The sequence below is a fragment of the Bos javanicus genome, chromosome 2 (genome assembly GCF_032452875.1).
Source record: "Bos javanicus breed banteng chromosome 2, ARS-OSU_banteng_1.0, whole genome shotgun sequence".
Lineage (NCBI taxonomy): Eukaryota > Metazoa > Chordata > Mammalia > Artiodactyla > Bovidae > Bos > Bos javanicus.
The window spans coordinates 80,955,356-80,979,648 of NC_083869.1; the positions used below are offsets into that span (position 1 = coordinate 80,955,356).

Here is a 24,293-nt window from a genome sequence, read left to right on the forward strand (position 1 = left end):
TTAATAGTATCAGATGCCATGTACTTCAAAAATAAAGGAAATGCAAAAGGAAAGCTTCTGAGCTTAAGCTGGTAGCCTATATTTTTGCTAGGCTCCTCTTGGATTTCCTTGAATTTCTTTAGGTCTTGGATAAGCATTTGCTTATTTATGAAGCTGTTTTAGGCTTGCAAATATCATCTTCTTGTCTTATTCCTGGTGGCATGGATCATTCTCTTACTCTCTAGTATTTTTTAGTCCTTTTCTATTGAGTTAAAATAATTCTACTGTTATTTTAGCATATGAAACTCTTCATATTTAACTTTTATTTCAGAATTTCAAATAATTTAAACTGTAGTAGCCAAATGTGAATAGAAACATTTCAAAATTTAAGCACACTTTTTTTTTGTTAGTTTTAGAGCCTTAGCTCAGCTGAGCAAAGATTCAATGATATCCTCCTAAGCATATGGCCTTGCGGTCTGCATCTAAGGGTATTAATAATTAGCTGTAAGCACATACATAAACATGCTACTTCAATGAATCAGATTAGTGACACAAAGTAGAATGATATTTACTCCAATCAGCAGATTTACGGCAATCTCCCTATATTATATGAGCCTTGATTTAGTTTTGGAAGATGAATACTATTTAGGCAAAAGCACGGGACACATTTTAGGAAGAGGGAAGAGCATTAGCAAAGCAGAGAGGCATGAAACCTATTGACATTGTGTCTCAGTGAACTACTCTCAATGCAAAGGTACAATGGAGTTGTCAGCTCTGAGGTGAAGAAGATTAATGATGAGGATGGTGAGCAGGTACTGGAGCAATTCTGGAGGTCTTTGTACTTCCTACTGGAAAGACTGACTTTTATTCTAAGGATGATGGACAGCCATTGTGGGGTTGTAGGCAGGGGAATGATATGCTCAGATAAGTATTTTCTATAAATCATTCTGACTGTGCAAGTAAGAAAAATTTTAGGACAAGACTGGAAAAAGGGAGACAAGTTAGGAGGCGTTTTTTCAACATTATAGACAAGAGATGACGAGGGATGAAATAAGGGATTGGTGAAGGGTCTGGACACAGAAATCTGAGAGCTATTCACAATAGAAAATTCACACAGTGTCCTGATTTATAGGATTGAACTGGGTTTATAACTCTGCTATATTCTATTTCAAAGCAGAGTTTGGTGTAAGGAAGCTCTCTCTTCGTGAAAGGTCAAGGGTGTTTTCTGAATGAATGCTTGAATGTGGTTGTTGGGGCAGCATGGGCCTCAAAAGTAGTTAGAACATGAGTTTCCAGAATATAACCATTTAATATCATCCCACTGTTTAAGATACAGTGTAATTACTACCACTAATATCCCTTTTCCTCTAAACTGCCAGTTGTTTCTCTTTAATTATATTTAAAAATAACACCTACTTTCAAAGAGGAGCACATTCAAACTGCTATTATAGTTGTCTTTTGAGTAACTTAATAAAATCTTCACCATTGTAAACTCTCCAATCCTTAAGGATTAGAACCCAAACTGCATCAGAAAGCTCCAAGTGTTCAGGAGAAATGATAGTATGTGGCTCAACATGTCTCTTTACCAAATGTTCACCACCACCGCTTAAATCAGTGTGTCAGAAACTCTACTTGCCAAAGGCCATGGCTTTCTGTTAAGGTTACAGTCTCTGGAGTGTGTCTAAAATGACTCTCACCCCAATTCAATGCTTCCAAGATGTTGCAAATTTTCTCAATTTAGCCAGGACCAAATACATGCAGAGTACATTAATTTTGTGTAGAGGCTATACTAGAAATGGGTTCCCTCTTAACTGGTTCCACTAATATGGATTTCTGTTTGTGGCCTTCCCCATCAGAAGGTAATCTTAGAACAACCATCCAATCAGTCAAACTATGAAATTAAGGAGTGAGAAAAGCAGCTGGGAAATGAGAGAAAATGGGATAGAAGTTTAAGTTTATAAGAACTGTATTTATTATTTTATATTAAATAAATATTTTTTTGATTAGGAATAGATCCAATTTAAATGATCCATCTGCTAAACAAGTTCTTGGAATCATCCATTCAACCTTACTTAAAATACAGTTAATTCTCCTTTTATTCTTCTCAGAGAGAGATCCCAGCAAGGAATACAAAACGAAAGTTATCTTCAGAACCAGTTGACTAACTGAAAGTCACTGGAATAATTCTTGTGGTTTGACTCACTGAGCCAGAATGCTAACATTATTTAAACATATTGTTTTCTATTTATTCCAGCATTCTTTTAAATCCCAAAGCTATAACAAGTGTGTAATTTACCAGAGAAAATGAAATTGCTCTTTGTTAAGTACACATTGAAAATCATATGCTACGATACATATTGTACATCTAGTACACTAAAAAAATGCTATATTTTCAAATCCAAATTTGAAACAAAAGTCAATGCAATTTGGCATGCACTGCAGCATGCAGAGAGATTCCTATGTATTAAATACTGTCTGCTAATGCCTGAAATGTTCTGCTTGCTTACAAGCATCAAAACAAGAGAAGGACATCTTAAATAAAACCCTAAATATGAAAATACCCTAAGAGAAAAAAAAATTGATTCAACTACTGCACAATATCTACAGTAGGATATCTACTTAAAGGACCACCGACAACGTCTTTTGGGTGGGTAGCAGATTGGTACATCTGGAATAGACAAGAGACATTGTGGAGAATATATCACAGACTCCTGAACATTGACAAGCAGGTAAAAGAAATGTTATCTTTTTTCTTCTTTAAATATGTTCATTCTTTTTAAAAATATGTGTACTTATTTGGCATGCAGGGTCTTTTTCAATTGTGGCATATGGGATCTAGTTCCCTGACCAAGGACCCAACCTTGGTCTTCTGCATTGGGAGCACAGAGCCTAAGTCACTGGACTACCAGGCAAGTCCCATCTTTTTCTTTTAATTACAGTAGTCTTTCCTTCTTCCCTTACTTCAACTCATTGCATTCAACTCAACACAGATCTGGTAAAATCACTAGTCACATCAGAACATTTTCTTTGCTGTGGACCCTCGATGGCTCCCAACTTACTCACAGGAAGAGTCAAACCCCATAAAAGGGTCTATAGGCTCACCTCCATCTCTCTTCCTTATCTCCAAGCATCCTCTCACTCACTTCAGTCTAACTAACATCTGAGACCTTCTGGGGTTATGCACCTTCAGAGCTTTTGCATTGCAGTTCTCCTAGAATGCCCTTCTCTTGCTTATTTGCAAGCCTCGATCCCGATCCTTCACTTCCTTATCTTTGTCCATGCGTTCCTGATCACTTCAAATCCATTAGCAACTTTCTACCTTTGCTTATCTCACTTTTCCCCTCCTGCATACCATATGACAATCCATATTTTTTCTTGTTTATTTGTTTACTCTTTGGCTCTTTGCACAAGAAATAAGCTCTGCAAGAGCAGGGATTCTGTTTTGTTTCTTGTTTTAAATGTTACAGATTGTAGAGAATGCCATGATGCAATGAGCATACTTGCCCCTTCTCTGCTGGGAATGTTATTCACAGACAGGTCACAGCAGAGTCCCTATCCAGGTCTAGCCTGTAGTTAAAGAGAGCCATCTGGTCCGAGGTAACACTCCCTTGGGGTTCACCCACATCAACAGTGATCAATGGTGGGATGTGAAGGTGAAGCCCCATCAACCCAGTTTTAAGTACAACTCAGAGGGGACATGCCATGTTGAGAGCTCTTTATGGTGCCTGCCGTGGCTTTTTAAAACTGCACCATTCCTACTCCATCTGCCCAGTCCTACATCCTTCTTTCCTACCGATGCTGATCCTGAAAGCCCTACTAGTGAACCTCGAATGTACAAATCTAACCTCAGATTCTATTTCTCGGGAAACCCTACAAGGATCATGGATGAAGAAACTAAAATAGATTGTGTAAGTAACCTGTCTGTGGTCACATAGCGAGTAAGTGGTGGAATGGGGACCAAATCCACAGAGTACACTTCCAGAGACTGAGTCTTTAACTACCACTTCCTGCAACCACTTACACAATCATATTTTTTCCCCAAGTTAAAGTATAACAAATACCTTAGAGTGAATACTTCAAAAAGGAATAAGACCAGAGATGGGTGATGAAGGGAAAATTAATAGAGAAGAATAGATGGCAAACCATTATAGATTGATGAGTATGATTAACTTGATGATACATAAATCCATAGGGGTTTGAGGATGACCTTGAATAGAATGGGCTTCCCCTGTGGCTCAGATAGTAAAGAATCTGCCAGCAATGCAGGAAAAATGGGTTCAATCCCTGGGTCGAGAAGATCCCCTGGAGAAGGTACTGACTACCCACTTCAGTAGTCTTGCCTGAAGAATTTCAGGGACAGAGGAACCTGGAGGGCTAAAGTTCATGGAACTGCAAAGAGTCAGACACAACAGAATGACTAATAACACTTTGAATAGAATAGATAGTTTCAGAAATAAAAATGAGAGTAAGAAGAGGGTAAGGAGAAGAGATAATAAAATTTCATATGATTGTTGATAAGATTTATGTAAATAGAATATGGGGTCTATTGGATATAGGTGTTGCATACAGCTACTGCAAAAGGTAGGGTACCTTGTAGACTATAGTTTCCTTCCTTCTTGAAATTCAAGGACTGGCTTAGTTAACATAATGTACTGTTGCTGGCATTGTGGGTAAAATGCTATTTTTTTTTATTATCTTCCACATATCCAAAGGTTGCTATTGTGATTAAATAAATTAGTGCTTTTTATAAACCACAGGGCATTTTACAAACAATTATACCTGAGTTAGGTATCCTTATGGATTTATCTAATTCATGCTCTGGCATCCAGCAGAACTATAATAAAGTATTTCCATCTACTTTAAAAGAATCTCTTTCTAAAAGTTCAAATCCCCTTAGAAAAACTTTGCAATGCTTAGCATCCTAATGAAAATTCTTCTTTGTGAGTATACCTGCTGCTGCTGCTGCTAAGTCGCTTCAGTCGTGTCTGACTCTGTGCGACCACATAGACGGCAGCCCACCAGGCTCCCCCATCCCTGGGATTCTCTAGGCAAGAACACTGGAGTGGGTTGCCATTTGCTTCTCCAATGCATGAAAGTGAAAGTGAAGTCGCTCAGTCGTGTCCGACTCTTAGGGACCCCATGGACTGCAGCCTACCAGGCTCCTCCATCCATGGGATTTTCCAGGCAAGAGTACTGGAGTGGGGTGCCACTGCCTTCTCCATGTGAGTATACCGAATCCATCATATTGTGAATCCCTCCCATTTCTTCTTTTTGGGATTTCTGCAGAGGCAACTGACTGCCATTGTAATCTTAAGAATTATTTACTGTTTTGATCACCCGTTGGATCATAGAAAAAGCAAGAGAGTTCCAGAAAAACATCTACTTCTGCTTCATTGACTATGCTACAGTCTTTGACTGTGTGGATCACACCAAACTGTGGAAAATTCTTACAGAGATGGGAATACCAGACCACCTGACCTGCTTCCTAAGAAATCTGTATGCAGGTCAAGAAGCAATAATTAGAACTGGACATGGGACAACAAATGTTCCAAATTGGAAAGGAGTATATCAAGGCTGTATATTGTCACCCTGCTTATTTAGCTTCTATGCAGAGTACATCATGTGAAATTCCAGGCTGGATGAAGCACAAGCTGAAATCAAGATTGCCAAAAATATCAATAACCTCAGATATGCAGATGATACCACCCTTATAGCAGAAAACAAAGAGGAACTAAAGTACCTCTTAATGAAAGTGAAAGAGGAGAGTGCAAAAGTTGGCTTAAAACTCAACATTCATAAAACAAAGATCATGGCATCTGGTCCCATCACTTCATGGCAAATAGATGGGGAAAGAATGGGAACAGTGAGAGACTTTATTTTCTTGGGCTCCAAAATCACTGCAGATGGTGACTGAAGCCATGAAATTAAAAGACACTTGCTCCTTGGAAGAAAAGCTATGACCAAGCTAGACAGCATATTCAAAAGCAGAGACATTACTTTGCTGACAAAGGTCCATTTAGTCAATGCTATGTTTTTTTTCAGTAATCATTATGGACAGTAATCATTTGTGAGAGTTGAATCACAAAGAAAGCTGAGTGCCGAAGAATTGATGCTTTTGAACTGTGGTGTTGGAGAAGACTCTTGAGAGTTCCTTGGACTGCAAGGAGATCCAGCCAGTCCATCCTAAAGGAAATCAGTTTGAATATTCATTGGAAGGACTGGTGTTAAAGCTGAAGTGCCAATACTTTGGCCACCTGATGCAAAGATTTAACTCATTGGAAAAGACCCTGATGCTGGGAAGGGTTGAAGGCAGGAGGAGAAGGGGTTGACAGAGGATAAGATGGTTGGATGGCATTACCGACTGGATGGACATGAGTTTGAGTAAACTCAGGGAGTTGGTGATGGACAGGGAAGCCTGGCATCCTGCAGTCCATGGGGTCACAAAGAGACATGACTGAGCAAGTGAACTGAACTGAACTGACTGTTTTGAATTTTTAAAACTGTTCCCTATTTCTTACCTGTCATATAGAACTACAGTTCCTCCAATATCAAAACTATGATTTCACTCCCCTTCAAAGTGCAAATCTAGCTATCTCCTCTAAATACTGAAAACTGTGATTGGATTTGTAGAGTTGTTATTATCTCAGCATCAATATTTTAGACCATGAACTTCAGTTCAGTTGCTCAGTCATGTCTGACTCTTTGGGACCCCATGAATCGAAGCACACCAGGCCTCCCTGTCCATCATCAACACCCGGAGTTCACTCAAACTTATGTCCATCGAGTTGGTGATGCCATCCAGCCATCTCATCTTCTGTTGTCCCCTTCTCCTCCTGTCCCCAATCCCTCCCAGCACCACAGTCTTTTCCAATGAGTCAACTCTTTGCATGAGGTGGCAACAGTATTGCAGTTTCAGCTTCAGCATCATTCCTTCTAAAGAAATCCCAGGGCTGATCTCCTTCAGATTGGACTGGTTGGATCTCCTTGCAGTCCAAGGGACTCTCAAGAGTCTTCTCCAACAACACAGTTCAAAAGCATCAATTCTTCGGCACTCAGCTTTCTTCACAGTCCAACTCTCACATCCATACATGACCACTGGAAAAACCATAGCCTTGACTAGACGGACGTTTGTTGGCAAAGTAATGTCTCTGCTTTTGAATATGCTATCTAGGTTGGTCATAACTTTCCTTCCAAGGAGTAAGCGTCTTTTAATTTCATGGATGCAGTCACCATCTGCAGTGATTTTGGAGCCCCCAAAAATAAAGTCTGACACTGTTTCCACTGTTTCCCCATCTATTTGCCATGAAGTGATGGGACCAGATGCCATGATCTTTGTTTTCTGAATGCTGAGCTTTTAGCCAACTTTTTCACTCTCCTCTTTCACTTTCATCAAGAGGCTTTTTAGTTCCTCTTCACTTTCTGCCATAAGGGTGGTGTCATCTGCATATCTGAGGTTATTGATATTTCTCCCGGCAATCTTGATTCCAGCTTGTGCTTCTTCCAGCCCAGCATTTCTCATGATGCACTCTGCATAGAAGTTAAATAAGCAGGGTGACAATATATAGCCTTGACATACTTCTTTTCCTATTTGGAATCAGTCTGTTGTTCCATGTCTAGTTCTAACTGTTGCTTCCTGACCTGCATATAGGTTTCTGAAGAGGTAGGTCAGGTGGTTTGGTATTCCCATCTCTTTCAGAATTTTTCACAGTTTATTGTGATTCACACAGTCAAAGGCTTTGGCATAGTCAATAAAGAAGAAATAGATGTTTTTCTGGAACTTTCTTGCTTTTTCAATGATCCAGCAGATGTTGGAACAGTCCAAGGAGTGGTGGCTGTGCGGGCACAGGAGGGCCTAGAGGAGCTATTCCATGTTCAAGGTCAGGAGGGGCGGTGGTGAGGAGATACCCCTTGTCCAAGATAAGGAGCAGCAGCTGCGCTTTGCTGGAGCAGCCGTGAAGAGATACTCCACGTCCAAGGTAAGAGAAACCCAAGTAAGACGGTAGGTATTGCAAGAGGGCATCAGAGGGCAGACGCACTGAAACCATACTCACAGAAAACTAGTCAATCTAACCACACTAGGACCACAGCCTTGTCTAACTCAATGAAACTAAGCCATGCCCGTGGGGCAACCCAAGACGGGCGGGTCATTGTGGAGAAGTCTGACAGAATGTGGTCCACTGGAGAAGGGAATGGCAAACCACTTCAGTATTCTTGCCTTGAGAACCCCATGAACAGTATGAAAAGGCAAAATGATAGGATACTGAAAGAGGAACACCCCAGGTCAGTAGGTGCCCAATATGCTACTGGAGACCATGAACTTAAAACTTACTAATTCAAAGATCCAAATTTCAATTAAACCCTTCAGAGAAATTATATTTTTAAATGGGAAAAAAGAACAAAGTTAATATAAAGTCTTTTCATTTCATTTTTTTGAATCCAAAGTCCTTTGCATTAGTTTATTATAATCATCTTTTCCTATAAGCAGATACTATTCTCCTTTACCAATAAAATAAATGAATCTCCAAGGAGTTTGCAAGTAAACTCAAATAGGCATTTGAGACTCAAAAAGGCATTTTAAGACAATTAAAAATTTAGAACACAAATCTCCAGATTCTTAGCCCAAAGCCATGTCTATCACACTGTACATAATGATTACATTTACTTTCCTAGATATAGGTTTTAGAAATCCATATAAGTGATTCAGAAAAAGAAAATATTGTGGCATCCATTTCACATCCCCAAGCAATCTTCTCTGGAAATTCAGTCAATTATTATCATTCTACTAAAAAAAGAAAGTTATTTTTATTTTTAAGAAGGTAGTCATATGTGAAGATATGTTGGTAACAAAGTTTTGTTGTCCCTTTTCATTTTCCATCATTCTCACTTTGTTTCCCTCCTTTTGTTTGCTGGTTTTGTTTTTCCATTTTCGTTATCCACTATCTTCATTCATCCTACCTCTATTTCATCACTCCATCACAATATCGGTTTTCTTTGAGCTATAGAGGAAGCAAAATGGATTCTACTCCATGAAAACCTGAGATATATTTCATCTGTGGTTCAGATGTCTATAAACTCATCTCTAGGCAGAACAGCAGCTCTAAGGTGTAGAACAGCAAAAGCAAGAGCGGTTTCTGCTTCCTCCTTGTATGTATTGCCATGGAAAAATCTCAAACTTTGCGTACAGGGTAGAATTTTTAAATTAATCAGTATTCCAGATGAGGTTGCTGACAACTGATGCCTGTCAGACTTTGGCTGTAATGTGTACCCAGTGGAGAAAACACATGGCAAGGCACACTGTTTGCCAGAACTTGACTATGACAATAAGGTGGAGAGGTACAGATTGAGATCAAGAAAGGGAACTGGTATAGCAACATGGGAGAAAAAATTACTTAACCTGATATAAGAATATTTTATGGAATGAACATTCAGTTCCTTGTTATTTACAGTATACTTAACATTTTATTTCTACAGGGGATTATTTCTCTTTTGATAATTAGAATCATAATTTTCCCATTGCTTGCTAAGAAAAGAATTTACATGTTAATCTCCTTGAGTATAAAGAACTATGTCATATTCAGCTTCAGAGCTCCAGAAACCTTGTTATGGTCCCCAGCTGATAGGAGACTTGTTCAATTCAGTGTAATTCCTGAATATCATCAAATCCACATTAGAAATCTAAGAATTTTTAAAAAATTAATTTTCAGTTCTCAAACTTGTTATAACACTTTTCTGGTTTTTAGCAATCTACATGATCAGAAACAGCCTAGGGTCTACAGTTTGTTACGATGTAAATATTTCTTGTTCTAGCCAAAGTATATACAACATAAATGTCTTAATTATGTACATCCAAGTAAAATTATATAAAGATAATATGCATAGGACAATTTTGCATTAAATAAAACATAGCATAACTGATTTTGTGCATTAAAGTCATCATAATAGCCATTATCTGGATTATTAAAACAAAAATCAGGCTTTCTACAACAAATGGATATAAATTTAATTTGATATGTTGCTGTACATATCTGACATTAATCTCTTGATTAAATTATTAAAGAATTCTCTTAAAAGTATATAATTGTATAAGTTGTATGAAGCCCCAGAGCTTCATTTTACCTCATGAATTAAAAATATACCCATTGCATCTATGTTGTATATCTTAGAGACATTTTGTTTCTATAGACATTATCATACAACTTCCCATAAGATGTTATTAAAATTTAATCATGAATTCTTCCAGACTTTTAACAGGATAATATGTTTATCATTCTTTTGATAGTTAAAATATACTTTTTATTTTACAGGACTTGTTTTTGTTTTTAGGAATCTGTCAGAAGTCTAGTTAATCCAGAAATATATGTTAAGCTTAATGGAAAATATTCATGGTCTTATCTTATAATATGACTGAAAGACTGTGAAATAAAAGCAGGTGTTAAAAATTATCCCTTAAGCACCCACACAGCCCTAGATTTTGAGAAGAGGCTCCTTTAATACTTCTTTCACAGTGCAGTGTTTGTTGCTTAAGGAAGTCCGTGGGTGGAGAAGATGTTATTATCCCTCCTACACACACCCGTTTTCTTATTTACAACATTATCTCCATATATATAAGTACTTGAAACACCAACCCCTTTCTTTTTACTACTTTTTGAAATTCTTTGGAATTTTATCCACACTCTACTACATATTACCTTTCTATCAGACACATATATAGCTAATTATAGTTTAACTTGAATTTTTTTTTAAGTATGAGTCTGTCCAAAAGGTTATTTGATTAAAATGCCTTTTCAACTAAACATTTTGCTTGAAAACAGAGAATTCCATAGACAACTGGTCTCTCACTCAAAACTAATAACACAGGATTATTCTTTATATTAATGTTTCCTTAATAAATAAATAGATTAATAGTTAAAGATAGTTAAACCTTCTATAAAACATACAAAAACAAATTAGCATAAATTTTATGAAACATTTAGATCTCTTTTATACTGTAAAAATGTTTCCTCAAGTGCAATAAATGATAGATACACCCTTGTGCAAGTAAGTTAAACTTAATTTTAAAAAATCAGGTCTAATATTCAATACTAATATTTATTTGTTTAAGAATGTAGGATAATCTAAAAAAGTAAAACCTTATGTATTTATAAAGTGTTTTGGATTTGGATTTGATTTAACCATGTCATTTATGATAGTCACACATGTGTGTTTTCCAAATAAAATCGTTCACTTCACTATTCAGATCAATGCACTACATTTGGGAAGTATATTAACTTTTGTTAAATGAAATTAGAAAAATAACCATTAACTATCCAAAGTGCTTACAAAGATGTCTTGATTATTAACCAAATACATGTTATTGAGAATACATCCTATAGAGACTTGTTAGGACAATCACTAACTAGGACTGTTGGATTAACCAAACAATAATAGGTAATTCAATCACTTTTGGTTAATTCAAAGGGAACTGATTCTGGCTCTTCTAGATATCTTGGTAACAGGAACTCGGTCAGAAAAAGGAGGAAGTCCATCCTTTATATAGCAGAGGTAGCAAGTCAAATACGTTTTCCATATAATCCAATCGATGTGTGAACTAGAATTGTGCAGATCATTCTAAACTATGCTTTTAGGTTCTCGTTATTAAGCTTTCTATCATTTTGTACTAAAGTTAAAAAAATATGGAAAATTAAAACCATTAGTATTTCAGAGCAAAGAACACATAGACTAGAAAAAATAAATTTAGCAAAAACAAAACAAAACAAAAATTATTGAGTCTCTGACTAAAAATAAAGCAAACAGCTAGGAGTAAATACTCATTTACCACAACTTTCAGAAAAACAACTCTTTATAAAGAATACAGCTCAGAATTAAATGGGTTATATGCTTTTATTTTCTTCCCAAAGCAATTATCTCTTAAGAAGTGGTTTTGTTTATTTTTCCTCCAAGTTAATATAAAGCACATATAATTGAAAGGTAGAGAAATTTTTTAAAAGGAGATAAAACAAAGGAATATAGTCTGCAACAAGTATATGAAATTTAAGTTATAAATGTCTTATTCATGAAATTAAAGTGATTTCCTTTAAAAAATCACCTTATACAGATCACAGGAAAAAATAATGAACCTAATATTTCAGTCTAGAGTTCAACAAGGAAGAGTGAGGTTGACTTTACTGTCAATTGCATGTGCTAAATACAATGAAGGAAAAACTGGCAATAAGTATCTGATACATCCATTACACCTTATTATTGAAAAAAATGAAATGATGTATGACATGAGGAAAAGACTCAACTAGAAAAAAGTATACCATGATGCTTTAACAAAAGGAGCAACGAAGATAATTCTGTTTTGTTTTTAAAGATGCCAAAAAATTAATAAGACGTGCGAAGAGTGGAACAGTTGAAACAATATAATATCTTTCAAATTAAGTAGACTACACATAAAAACTAAATAGCTGGGAAATAATACAGAAATTTTTCATAGAACTGTTCCCTTCCAAAATTGACATTTTAACAAACTGATGGATTTCTTAATATTCTGATAGTGAAATATCTACTCAAAAAACTTTTTTCCTTTTTCTCTTTAAAGTTTGCTTGACCTTAGAAGCTCATCTTTCCAAAACTTACAGGGAAATTTTCTTAGGAATATTATATTAATCAGCCAGAGGAAAAAATAATTTCTTAGAAATAGTAAGATTATCTTAACATCAAATGACTGTCTAATGTCATGTGGTATGGAAATAAATTCATACTCTCATGGTACTGAATCGTGACTCCTATTCAATTTCAGTCTTTATGAAAAAAAATTGTCCTCCAATATGCTGCTCTAATTTTATTCTCTGGGTGTTGCTTATTTGAACTAGTTAAGCCTTTGACTTGATAAATCTCTAACTTGCTGCCCAAACCAGATGAGGTAAGCAGTAGAATTTGACTTTCCTGACTCCAACATCTTCTTTCCTCATCTTTTATCAAATTCTTCATTAAAAACTAAAGTTTAATAGAAACATGCATTTAATCATTTTATATAACTTAAGCAAGGTCCTGAGAGAATGTTTATGTTTTTATTCATTCTCTTTTCAGTATTCTTGTTGAAATTATATTTAGTTGTTTCTATTTTTTCTTGTAGTAAATAAAGATAGAATTTTGTTTGAATTTCAACTGGAAAAGCATTTTGGGAAATTTACAATGAAGGTTCAATCCATACGTAAAATCTTATTTGGCAGTAAGTGTATCATATAAAATTTTGAAAGTTTCTGCCTATCTCATATACTTCTTTAAACACACAACTAAATCATGAAAACATATATCTTGTGTTAGTAAAAATAACTATAGATTAATTTAATCAAAGAAGTAAAGACACTTATTTTCACTGGCTTAAATTTATTTTTTTTATTTTTCTTTAATGAACTAAAGCTCCTTCAGTTTCAAACTATTAATTTGATAATTATGTTCCTGTTTACATAATAGCTATGTATGTAATAGTATCAATACCTTGTAATTATGTGTTTTTAAAAAACCAATATTTAAATGATTTTCTATGAGTTTTCTGTCCTGCCAAATATGCTTGGAGGCTTATTATGAAGTTCTGTTATGCAGGTTTATCTCAAAGTCAATTCAAACACAAATATATAAATGAATAGGAATATTAGATGGAAAAAGTTCTTAAGAATGATTCATAAATTATAAAATAATTTATATGGTATATACATTTATTTAATAAGAAGAATGATTTTGTTTTTAGTTTTCCCTTTCCTAAAATGCAAAATGTGAATTCGTCTTAGACATATGTAAGGAAAAATACATAAGTAAATATCCACAAGTAACATCCACATGTAAATCTTTCAATATATAAAAAGGCAACTCCTACCTCCATCTCCAGATCCTGATCCTGCATCTGGGAGGAAAAAAGGAAGTAATTTGTTTTAGCTTAAAAGACATATTCAAAAAATATTTATAAACTTTTAAATTAAATCCAAAATAAAATAAATTTAAAATAAATACTTTCTCCATTATATATTAATATAATTGAAAAATTACTAATATTTAATCTGAAAAACACTCATATCAATGTAATTTAATATCTATAATATAGCTTATAAAATAAATTCTCTATTATTTTCATCTTAAATTTCATGAACAACGTATTATCTAGCTTTGGAATTAATTCTCAAATTTGACTATGTAAAAATTCTCATTTTTATTTTAGTCAATATGAATATGATGCCATTAACAAAAAAATTAAAAACAAGATGTTTATAACAAACACTGAGATTTAGAAATTAAGTAGTATAAGACTTGTGGCAAATACTCATAATTAAGGCTTATATTCTTGTACATTACATTACAAAGGAAAAAACTGTTTAAAGATGAATATCTTTTTATATAAGAGCTAATACGTTTTCCAAATACCACAACTCTGGAAGAGTCTATCTGTATAAACAGCATCTACTGTTTTTGAAATCCAAAAGGGTGAGCTTCAGGTTTGCCTTTGTGACTAAAATTGGCTATACCCTAGGTGATGTTGGCAGAGAAGACAATAACCTCTCTCTGCCTTCCTTTTACTCCAGTCCTTTCCCCTCCCTCTCACATAATTACAACTTGGGAAAGTTGTCAATTTCTGACAACTCATTTCCCAGAAACACTCAATTTATTCAGTTTAGTTCAGTTCAGTCGCTCAGTCCTGTCTGACTCTTTGCGACCCCATGAACCGCAGCATGCCAGGCCTCCCTGTCCATCACCAACTCCTGGAGTTTACCCAGACTCATGTCCATTGAGTCAGTGATGCCATCCAGCCATCTCATCCTCTGTCATCCCCTTCTCCTCCTGCTCCTAATTTCTCCCAGCATCAGGGTCTTTTCCAATGAGTCAACTCTTTGCATGAGGTGGCCAAAGTATTGAAGTTTCAGCTTCGGCATCAGTCCTTACAATGAACACCCAGGACTGATCTCCTTTAGGATGGACTGGTTGCTGCTGCTAAGTCACTTCAGTCGTGTCTGACTCTGTGTGACCCCATAGATGGCAGCCCACCAGGCTCCCCCACCCCTGGGATTCTCCAGGCAGGACTGGAGTGGGGTGCCATTTCCTTCTCCAATGCATGAAAGTGAAAAGTGAAAGTGAAGTCGCTCAGTCGTGTGCGACCCTCAGCGAACCCATGGACTGCAGCCTACCAGGCTCCTCCATCCATAGGATTTTCCAGGCAGCAGTACTGGAGTGGGGTGCCATTGCCTTCAGTTGGAGTCAAAACCATTGAGTCTCCATTTGCTTCTACCTGTTAAGTGGAGACATCACCTTCCTTCTGCCTCCCCCTACTTCCTTCCATTCTAAATACATTTGGCTATGTATTTTTAATGTTAATAATGGGAAATAAGACTAATATTGGTATACTAATACTGATATTCTTTGTCTTACTGGCCTTCATTTTACACTGAATTCTCAGCCAGATTTCAAGAGCCATATCAAATGCCATGTTTATGAATTTGTGTTTGTTGTTTTAGACCAATTAAAATAAAATACTACCTCTACTTGCTTGCCTCAATGACACTTTATTGAAAAGCACTCATAGAGGCATGATGTATGAAAATCTATAGAAGACTGACACAGGGAAGAATGAATGCCTTGCCAATAATTCTCCTTGTCATTATGTTAGACATTAGCACTGTCATGAAGGAGCAGCTGTTTTGAATTGTCAGCCTTGGTGGATACCCAGACTAACATATCCATAAGAGTTAATATTTTATTAAATCAAAGCCTCAAGTCATTAACTGCTTACATGACTAAGGAGAAAGTCTTTGGGTCAGCCTATCCTTCCCTTTGGCCACCTCATGCGAAGAGCTGACTCATTGGAAAAGACTCTGATGCTGGGAGGGATTGGGGGCAGGAGGAGAAGGGGACGACAGAGGACAAAATGGCTGGATGGCATCACTGACTCCATGGACATGAGTCTCAGTGAACTCTGGGAGTTGGTGATGGACAGGGAGGCCTGGCGTGCTGCGATTCATGGGGTCACAAAGAGTTGGACACGACTGAGCGACTGATCTGATCTGATCTGATCCTTCCCTTAAAGGCAAGTTAATTGGTAAAAAAATTTCATAATTAAAACCATCTTGGTAAATGTAGACTCAAATAAGGATGCTAATTATTCAATTTGACTGGTTTAAGAGAATAGAGGAAAAAAGGCTGATGCATTCATCTCAATAGCAGGAAAATAGTCCTGTCAACTGAACTGAGTCCTAAGACACAGAGCAATCACTTTTGGACAGGACAGTGCTTGAATGGTCAAAGTTGCTAAAGTCTACTTTTTGTATCTTTTCACAGCTAGAATTTTAACTGACTTTATTTGAATTAATTTGAAAGCTTAAGTTATAAAATTACTTATAAAATCATCAGAAGTTAATAACAGGTTGTATTATTGTAGCATTTATACAGTCTACCTTTGTTTTAGTTGTATGTATATAGCTTCTTATTCTTTTCCACTAAGAGTGTAAACATCTTTAAATCAAGAACCATGTCTTATTCAGCTCCCTACATATATATACACCTAAGAGGAAATGAATAAAAGCTGATGGATTCCAAACTCCAAACATACTCATTGGATAACATTAGGAATATTATTCAACCATTCTAAGCTTATTGGTCCTCTAATCAATGGGTAATGTCTATCCTACTGGACTACTTTGAGGATAACTGCACAATGGCACATTTTAAATGCTTATCACTGTGTCTGGAACATAATAATAAAAAATTTGAGTGAACATCTTGCCTAGTCATCTATATGTTTTCTATTAAATACATATAGCTGGAGAAAATCAAGAAAAATGGCAGTAGTATTTTGGCTTGTATTACCCACGTATGTTTCTAAAAATTCAAGGGGCATGATCCTTAAGAACATTTGTGTTTGATTTGAGCCAAATTAAGTAGGTAGTGAAGATAGAGGAATAGACTGAAAAAAAAAAAAAAGGTCACTTAAGTCATGGCCTTAAGTTAAGTCAAGTGAGCCTTAGGAAACATTACTACAAACAAAGCTAGTGAAGGTGATGGAATTCCAGCTGAGCTATTTCAAATCCTAAAAGATGATGCTGTTAGAGTGCTGCATTCAATATGTCAGTAAATTTGCAAAACTCATCAATGGCCAGAGGACTGGAACAGGTCAGTTTTCAATCTAACCCCAAAGAAAGGCAATTCCAAATAATGCTCAAACTACCAGGTAATTGCATTCATTTCACATGCTAGCAAAATAATGCTCAAAATCCTTCAAGTTAGGCTCCAGCAGTACTTAAAACAAGAACTTCCAGATGTTCAAGCTGGTTTTAGAAAAGGCAGAGGAACCAGAGGTCAAATTGCCAACATCTGCTGGATCATAGAAAAAGCAAAGGGATTCCAGAAAAAACATCTACTTCTGCTTCATAGACTACACTAAAGCCTTTGACTATGTGGATCACAACAAACTAAAATATTCTTCAATAGATGGGAATACCAGACCACTTACTTGCCTCCTGCAAAACTTGTATGCAGGTCAAAAGCAACAGCTAAAACTGGACATGGAACAATAAACTGATTCCAAATTGGGAAAGGAGTATGTCAAAGCTGTATATTGTCACTTCACTTATTTAACGTCTATGCAAAGTGTATCATGTGACATGCCAGGTTAGATGACTCACAAGCTGGAACCAAGATTGCTGGGAGAAATATCAATAACCTCAGATAAACACATGATACCACTCTAATGGCAGAAAGTGAAGAGGAACTAAAGAGCCTCTTCATGACAGTATAAGAGGAGAGTGAAAAAGCGGGCTTAAAACTCAACATTTAAACAAAAAAAATTAAGATCATGGCACCCAATCACATCACTTCATGACAAATAGATGGGGAAACAATGGAAACAGTGACAGACTTTATTTTCTTGGGCTCCAAATTCACTGTATATGGTGACTGCATCCACAAAATTAAAAGACACTTGCTGCTTGGAAGAAAAGCTATGACAAACCTAGACAGTGTATTAAAAAGCAGAAACATCACTCTGCCAACAAAAGTTCATATAGTCAAAGTTATGACTTTTCCAGTAGTCATTTACAGAAGTGAGAGTTGGACCATAAAGCAAGCTGAGTGCCAAAGAACTGATGCTTTCAACCTGTGATGCTGGAGAGGACTCTTGAGAGTCACGTGGATAGCAAGAAGATCCAACCAGTCAATCCTAAAGGAAATCAGTCCTGAATATTCATTGGCAGGACTGATGTTAAAGTTCAAGCTCCAATACTTTGGCCACCTGATGTGAAGGGCTAATTCACTGGAAAAGACTCTAATGCTGGGAAAGATTGAGGGTAAGGAAGAGAAGGGGATTGACAGAGGATGAGATGGTTCTATGGCATCACTGACTCAATGGACACTGAGTCTGAGCAGACTCTGGGAGATAGTGAAGGACAGGGAAGCCCAGAGTGCTGCAGTCCATGGGGTCACAAGGAATTAGACACAACTCAGCAAGTGAACAATAACAATGACAAGTCAAGGCATCATTATAAAATCATGATGGGAAGCTTTAATGGTTCTTTGCTATAAAATGATTCATCTTGGCAAATCAGAGACAAGTAGCCTACTAAAGCCTTATTAGTGAAAGAGAAACCTAAGAAAAGAAGCCATGTTATTGGACCTGAATCTATACTCTTAGTCAAAACATTTCTTATAAGGCAAAAAAGAGAAACTGACAGTGAGGCTATTGAGCAGACTGCTCAATAGGAAACCATTTTCCAGATAAAAAATGATTTGTAAATTCAACGTAATGTAATAAATATAAAGTTATTTTTAATATGTTTTATGTTTATATTTTTATATTTTAGTATCAATATAAATCTTCTACTGCCTTTTATTCTTAGAAACCACAACTTGCCATATCCATTCAATGTCAAACGAGGCAAAATCTATGAAGAAAATAAGAATCTCTTTTAGATCAAAAGTCAGAACTCCAATTTATTTAGTCAGACCTGGTTAATCAAAATTACTTTGGTCCCTCCATCATTATTCAGATCAAAACTCTTAGATTTACACGTCAATGGAAGATGCATTCAGCAAGACCGACTTACTAATTAAATCCTGTAGAAATTTAAGTCTGTGAATAAGCTAGGGATGGGTTACTCAATTGTGATTAAATGTTCTATTTGGTTAAGTATTTTCATAGTATAACCAATAAACTAGGGACTAGAACTGAATAAATGAATGAATCAAAAGAATGTGATTGCATGTGCTGACAAAAACCTGGAGGTTGGCAAATAAGCAACAGAGATTTTTCTACCCAACGTTGTTAACCAAACCATAACTCCATGATTGCTTATTATGACTACCCACTGAGCTTCATTGCTTATTGTCAGAGACAGACAGATATCCTACATGATTTTGAATGAGTAAATCCATTCCTTAGTACTCTAGCATTTGCCTACATATTCCTGGTTCTGAGAGTAAGAAGTTCCTTTTTTCCTATTCCATTTGTCCTAAAGTGTCATTTTTCAGTAGCTCTGATGGATTGATTTTTTATAATTAGTTTGCTCCTTGTCTTTCTATTTTTCCCATGCTTACTCTAGGAGTAGCATGGTGGTCCTCCTCTTTTCCTACTGAGAAAGATGGTCCAAGTGGCAATGATCTGTTAGCTTCAGCAAACAAGAAAATGGTGCACCAATCCAACTTGCCTCTCACTCACCCTTGCAGGAAGGACATCCACATTGTCAGACAAAGAATCAAATAGGAGAAAAAACTACTTAAAAACCAGAACCCAAGAGCCTATGTCATTGTTCACAAGGAAAGATACCTTTCTTTTCTGCTAATTCTTAGAAACTTTGGTAGTTCCAGTGCAAACTGGAACAGTATTATCAACTACTAACAATCAATAGGCCTAAGATAATCTTTTTTTAAAGAATATGAGACTGTTTCTTTGCTCATACCACTCTGCTCCAGCCACCATACACATGATTTTTAATATAATTTCATAGTGTTATCTAAGAGGGACTTTTCAATAAAATAGACCTTTCTTGACATTATTCTATATTTCCTTTTTTGAAGAAAAACAGATATATCATTTTAATGATAATAATAATATATAATTATTATTTTCCTTAAATATGCTTGTATCATCAAATTCCTCTGAATTTATGACTCACAGAAAGATGCTTATTTGCCATTAGGAATAAATTTCAAAGGATACTAAAGTTTCTTTAATATATGTGATTTTAATGTCAAGCCTAACCTGAAAATTCAGCTTCATTTTATAGCACTGGTTTATCAAGTTGGGCTTTTTTCTTCTTGTTTTTTCTCTCTGCTTGTAATACTATTCAGCTCTAATAACCATTGTACGCAGAAGGAAAACCTGAAAAACTAAAGAGCACAAGAAGGTGCTCTTTGTCCTTACTTGCTTTAGAGCATTCTTGGTACAGTATGACTAAAAAGTTTTGTGGGATCCCAGGCTCACTAGTGGTTCTAGAAAGGACAGCTGTCTTTAGAAGTCATGTTCATCCCCAATATATTCTTCAATGTAATCTGCTCAGTGTTAAGAACAGCATTTTGTAGAGCTGCTAAGATTAGGCACATCTTAACCTTCAAATCCAAATCTGCAAACTGCCTGTCCTCCAGCAAACAATCCTATTGTTATAAACAATCAAACAAACAAAATTTATTCCTGCATAGATTACTTTCTATATATTTGGCAGCTGAGCAGTCAATCTAGATTTCTAATTGTTATTCAATGTCTGTACTTCATTAAATAATAGATGTATTAAAATCTACCAACATCCTTATGGTAGATTTATCTTTCTTCCAGAAATAACTTGAAATGTAAAGAGACATAGAACAGGAATAATGCATGCTTGATACAAAAGTATAAGAGGCTTGCCTAGCCAATATATAGTCTGAATTATTTATCTGGATAATAATAAACAGGACACAACAGGAAAAGCAAGACATGGTTTTGGATTCAGAATCCATTCCAAAGGTTTTCAGGCGTCATCAGGATCACATACATACCTGTGGCACAGGATCCTTCAGACACCACCAGTATCTCACTCTGCTGTTTGCACGCAGCCTGCCGCAGATAACACTCATTCTGATAGCTCTCCCCATTGGAACCACACACAGGCACATAGTCACTGTTGCACTGGGGAGGACACAGAGGTAAGCCTGTGGTTAGTACTGGAGTTTACGTGCCTCTGACATCTCGAACAGAAACCATCATTTACGAAAGAAAGCACTTGTCTTCATTTTCAGTGATCCCCATTGTATCCAGCAAGTCTTTGACCTTGTAAGAATATCAGTCAAAGATATACAAAAGCAATGTCCAGTAAGCCAAATGGTCATCTGATTCAGATGGGGGAAAATCAGCTGCTAAATCGGGAAAATCCAAGAAAGTGATAGGACAAGAAATAATAAAAAGATATAACAACAAAAGTATCAATATTATTTACTTTTTTTTCTGATACCCATCTGGCTTGGTAGAAAAAATAAGAACATGTTATGACATTCTAGCTATTCAAAAATAGTGTCTATCTGTTTTTGGAGCAGAAGTATATAGCTGAAATGCCAAAGAACTCAGTTACTCTTTAGTATGTTGTTCCTCTGTTGAATTTGAATCTTTACAAATTCTTAAATATTTGGATAAGACATCTGAATTCCTAATTAAAGTTTCATATATCTTTATATCATTGGATATTGACAGAGATACAGTATAGAAAGAAACAACAGACTATGTAATACAGAAAAAAAGTCAACTACTGAACCATATGTTAACTTGATTGACTATTCAAAAGTCTGAGTATTAATGTATATTTCATAAAATGAAAAGTTCATTTTAAAACAATTTCCTTCCAAAAACGTGCACATTTTATAATGGAAATCAGGCAACCTACAGGGTATACTCATTACAGCACAATCACACTCTAAGGCCTTAGAGATACTTGGCTGTGTTCTATACCTGCTAATTACACCAGTGATATGATTATCTCATGATTACTACTACTGATGGGCTACATTGTTTAACTATAACAAATGTAATGATCAGGACAATTATTTATAAATACCTACCCATGCCAGAAATTAAGTACAGTAAGGCAAATCATGTATATACATGCATGTGAAAATACTTTTCTGTTTTCTAGTTCTTATTAAAATACTTGGATTTTTGATCTGCTAATTCATAACATATGAAGTAAACCAATGATTTAGCGAAATGGCTAGGGTTTTCATCTTTATAATAATATTTCTAAAAATCTCTCAAAAGTTAAATTCAACTCAAGGATTTTTATGCAAAAGAACAAATTTTAAACACGGTTATAATCTGATGATATACAGATGGCTAACAAACACATGAAAAGATGCTCGACATCACTCATTATCAGAGAAATGCAAATCAAAACCACAATGAGGTACCATTTCACGCCAGTCAGAATGGCTGCTATCCAAAAGTCTACAAGCAATAAATGCTGGAGAGGGTGTGGACAAAAGGGAACCCTCTTACATTGTTGGTGGGAATGCAAACTAGTAGAGCCACTATGGAGAACAGTGTGGAGATTCCTTAAAAAACTGGAAATAGAACTGCCATATGACCCAGCAATCCCACTGCTGGGCATACACACCGAGGAAACCAGAATTGAAAGAGACACGTGTACCTCAATGTTCATCGCAGCACTGTTTATAATAGCCAGGACATGGAAGCAACCTAGATGTCCATCAGCAGACGAATGGATAAGAATGCTGTGGTACATATACACAATGGAGTATTACTCAGCCATTAAAAAGAATACATTTGAATCAGTTCTAAAGAGGTGGATGAAACTGGAGCCTATCATACAGAGTGAAGTAAGCCAGAAATAAAAACACCAATACAGTATACTAACGCATATATATGGAATTTAGAAGGATGGTAATGACAACCCTGTATGCGAGACAGCAAAAGAGACACAGATGTGTAGAACAGTCTTTTGGACTCTGCGGTAGAGGGAGGGGGGTTGATTTGGGAGAATGGCATTAAAACATGTATAATATCATATAAGAAATGAATCGCCAGTCCAGGTTCGATGCAGGATACAGGATGCTTGAGGCTGGTGCACTGGGATGACCCAGAGGGATGGTATGGGGAGGGAGGTGGGAGGGGGGCTCAGGATGGGGAACACGTGTACACCCATGGTGGATGCATGTTGATGTATGGCAAAACCAATACAATATTGTAAAGTAAAAAAAAATTTTAAAAATCTGATGATAAACCTGAGGTTCATTTTCTCACTCTATTTTCTTAATATATCTGTACTTCCTTTTCTAATCAACCATTTAGCTCTTACCCTTTGCCATTATGTAATAATAGATTCAAACCATTTTTTAAATGATATAACACAATGTTCTCTGAAATGAAAATTTTTTGAGTCTGACTTTGCATCTGTTATTGAAAAACTTAAATATAATTTTTCACTAATAGTTACGTAGTATTCTCCGAATAGTATATTCAAATTGTATGACACATAGTCACCATAACTGCTAACAAGGTAATATAGACACCAAATTATATCTATTTAAAAATTATTTAAATATGATTAGATTGAAATATTTTAAATATGACATATTTTTAAAATCTTTATTTCTAGTTTCTTGTCTAGTTATTCTGGAAGTTTCTATTCCTTTCCATAGTTACATAATATGGCTCATTGACTCAGGCTATCTACATTATTATATTTGAAAACATTTTGATAGGAACTTTTCACTCATGAGGATTTTAATTCAATAGGCAACTCACTTTCCAAATATACATACACCTGAAAATTGACCCACCATAAAACTGAACATTTTTATCCCTACTGGAAAAAAAAGGCAATTAAAAAATGTCAGTAAAGAGTTAAGTTTTCCAATAAACAGCACTGACATCAAATACATGTGCGTGGTGCTGATGTCAGAACTGTGACCAGGGAGGCAGGTGGATGGACCAGTGTTTGATAAATGGGCTGTGTTCAGGATCAGGACAATGTAGGGAGGATCTACGAGGACCCACTAAGACTACTGAGAACATGGAAGACAGACCAGAAAAAGTGAACAGTTGGTAACATAGTCAGTAGACTTGCTGACCCTTTCAGTAGGCAGATGAGAGTCATAACTACTGCAAATGGCTGGGCTAGTTAGTTCCTCATGCTTGTGTCCTAGCATTCTTGTTCTGGGTTACCTTTTAATCTTCATCTCCAACCCTGGTTACAATATTTTGTGTGTAGATGATCTGGATCCACATTTTCTTCTTTGTAATCCCTAGAATTTCTCTATTTATCCTTTTCATCTACTTCTGTAGATTATTCAGATATAGTCAGTAGATGGGG

General features: G+C 35.9%; 1 protein-coding gene across 1 annotated transcript in view; it reads right to left on the bottom strand.

The window, feature by feature from the left end:
* The window catches only part of TMEFF2 (transmembrane protein with EGF like and two follistatin like domains 2), a 284,699-nt gene that overhangs the window by 251,958 nt on the left and 8,448 nt on the right, over positions 1–24,293 (bottom strand). The window contains exons 3-4 of the mRNA XM_061440654.1: positions 20,971–21,100; positions 13,838–13,864 (exon numbers count right to left, since the gene is read on the bottom strand). Coding sequence (XP_061296638.1) covers positions 13,838–13,864; positions 20,971–21,100 — 157 coding nt within the window. The remainder of the gene's footprint in view (positions 1–13,837; positions 13,865–20,970; positions 21,101–24,293) is intronic.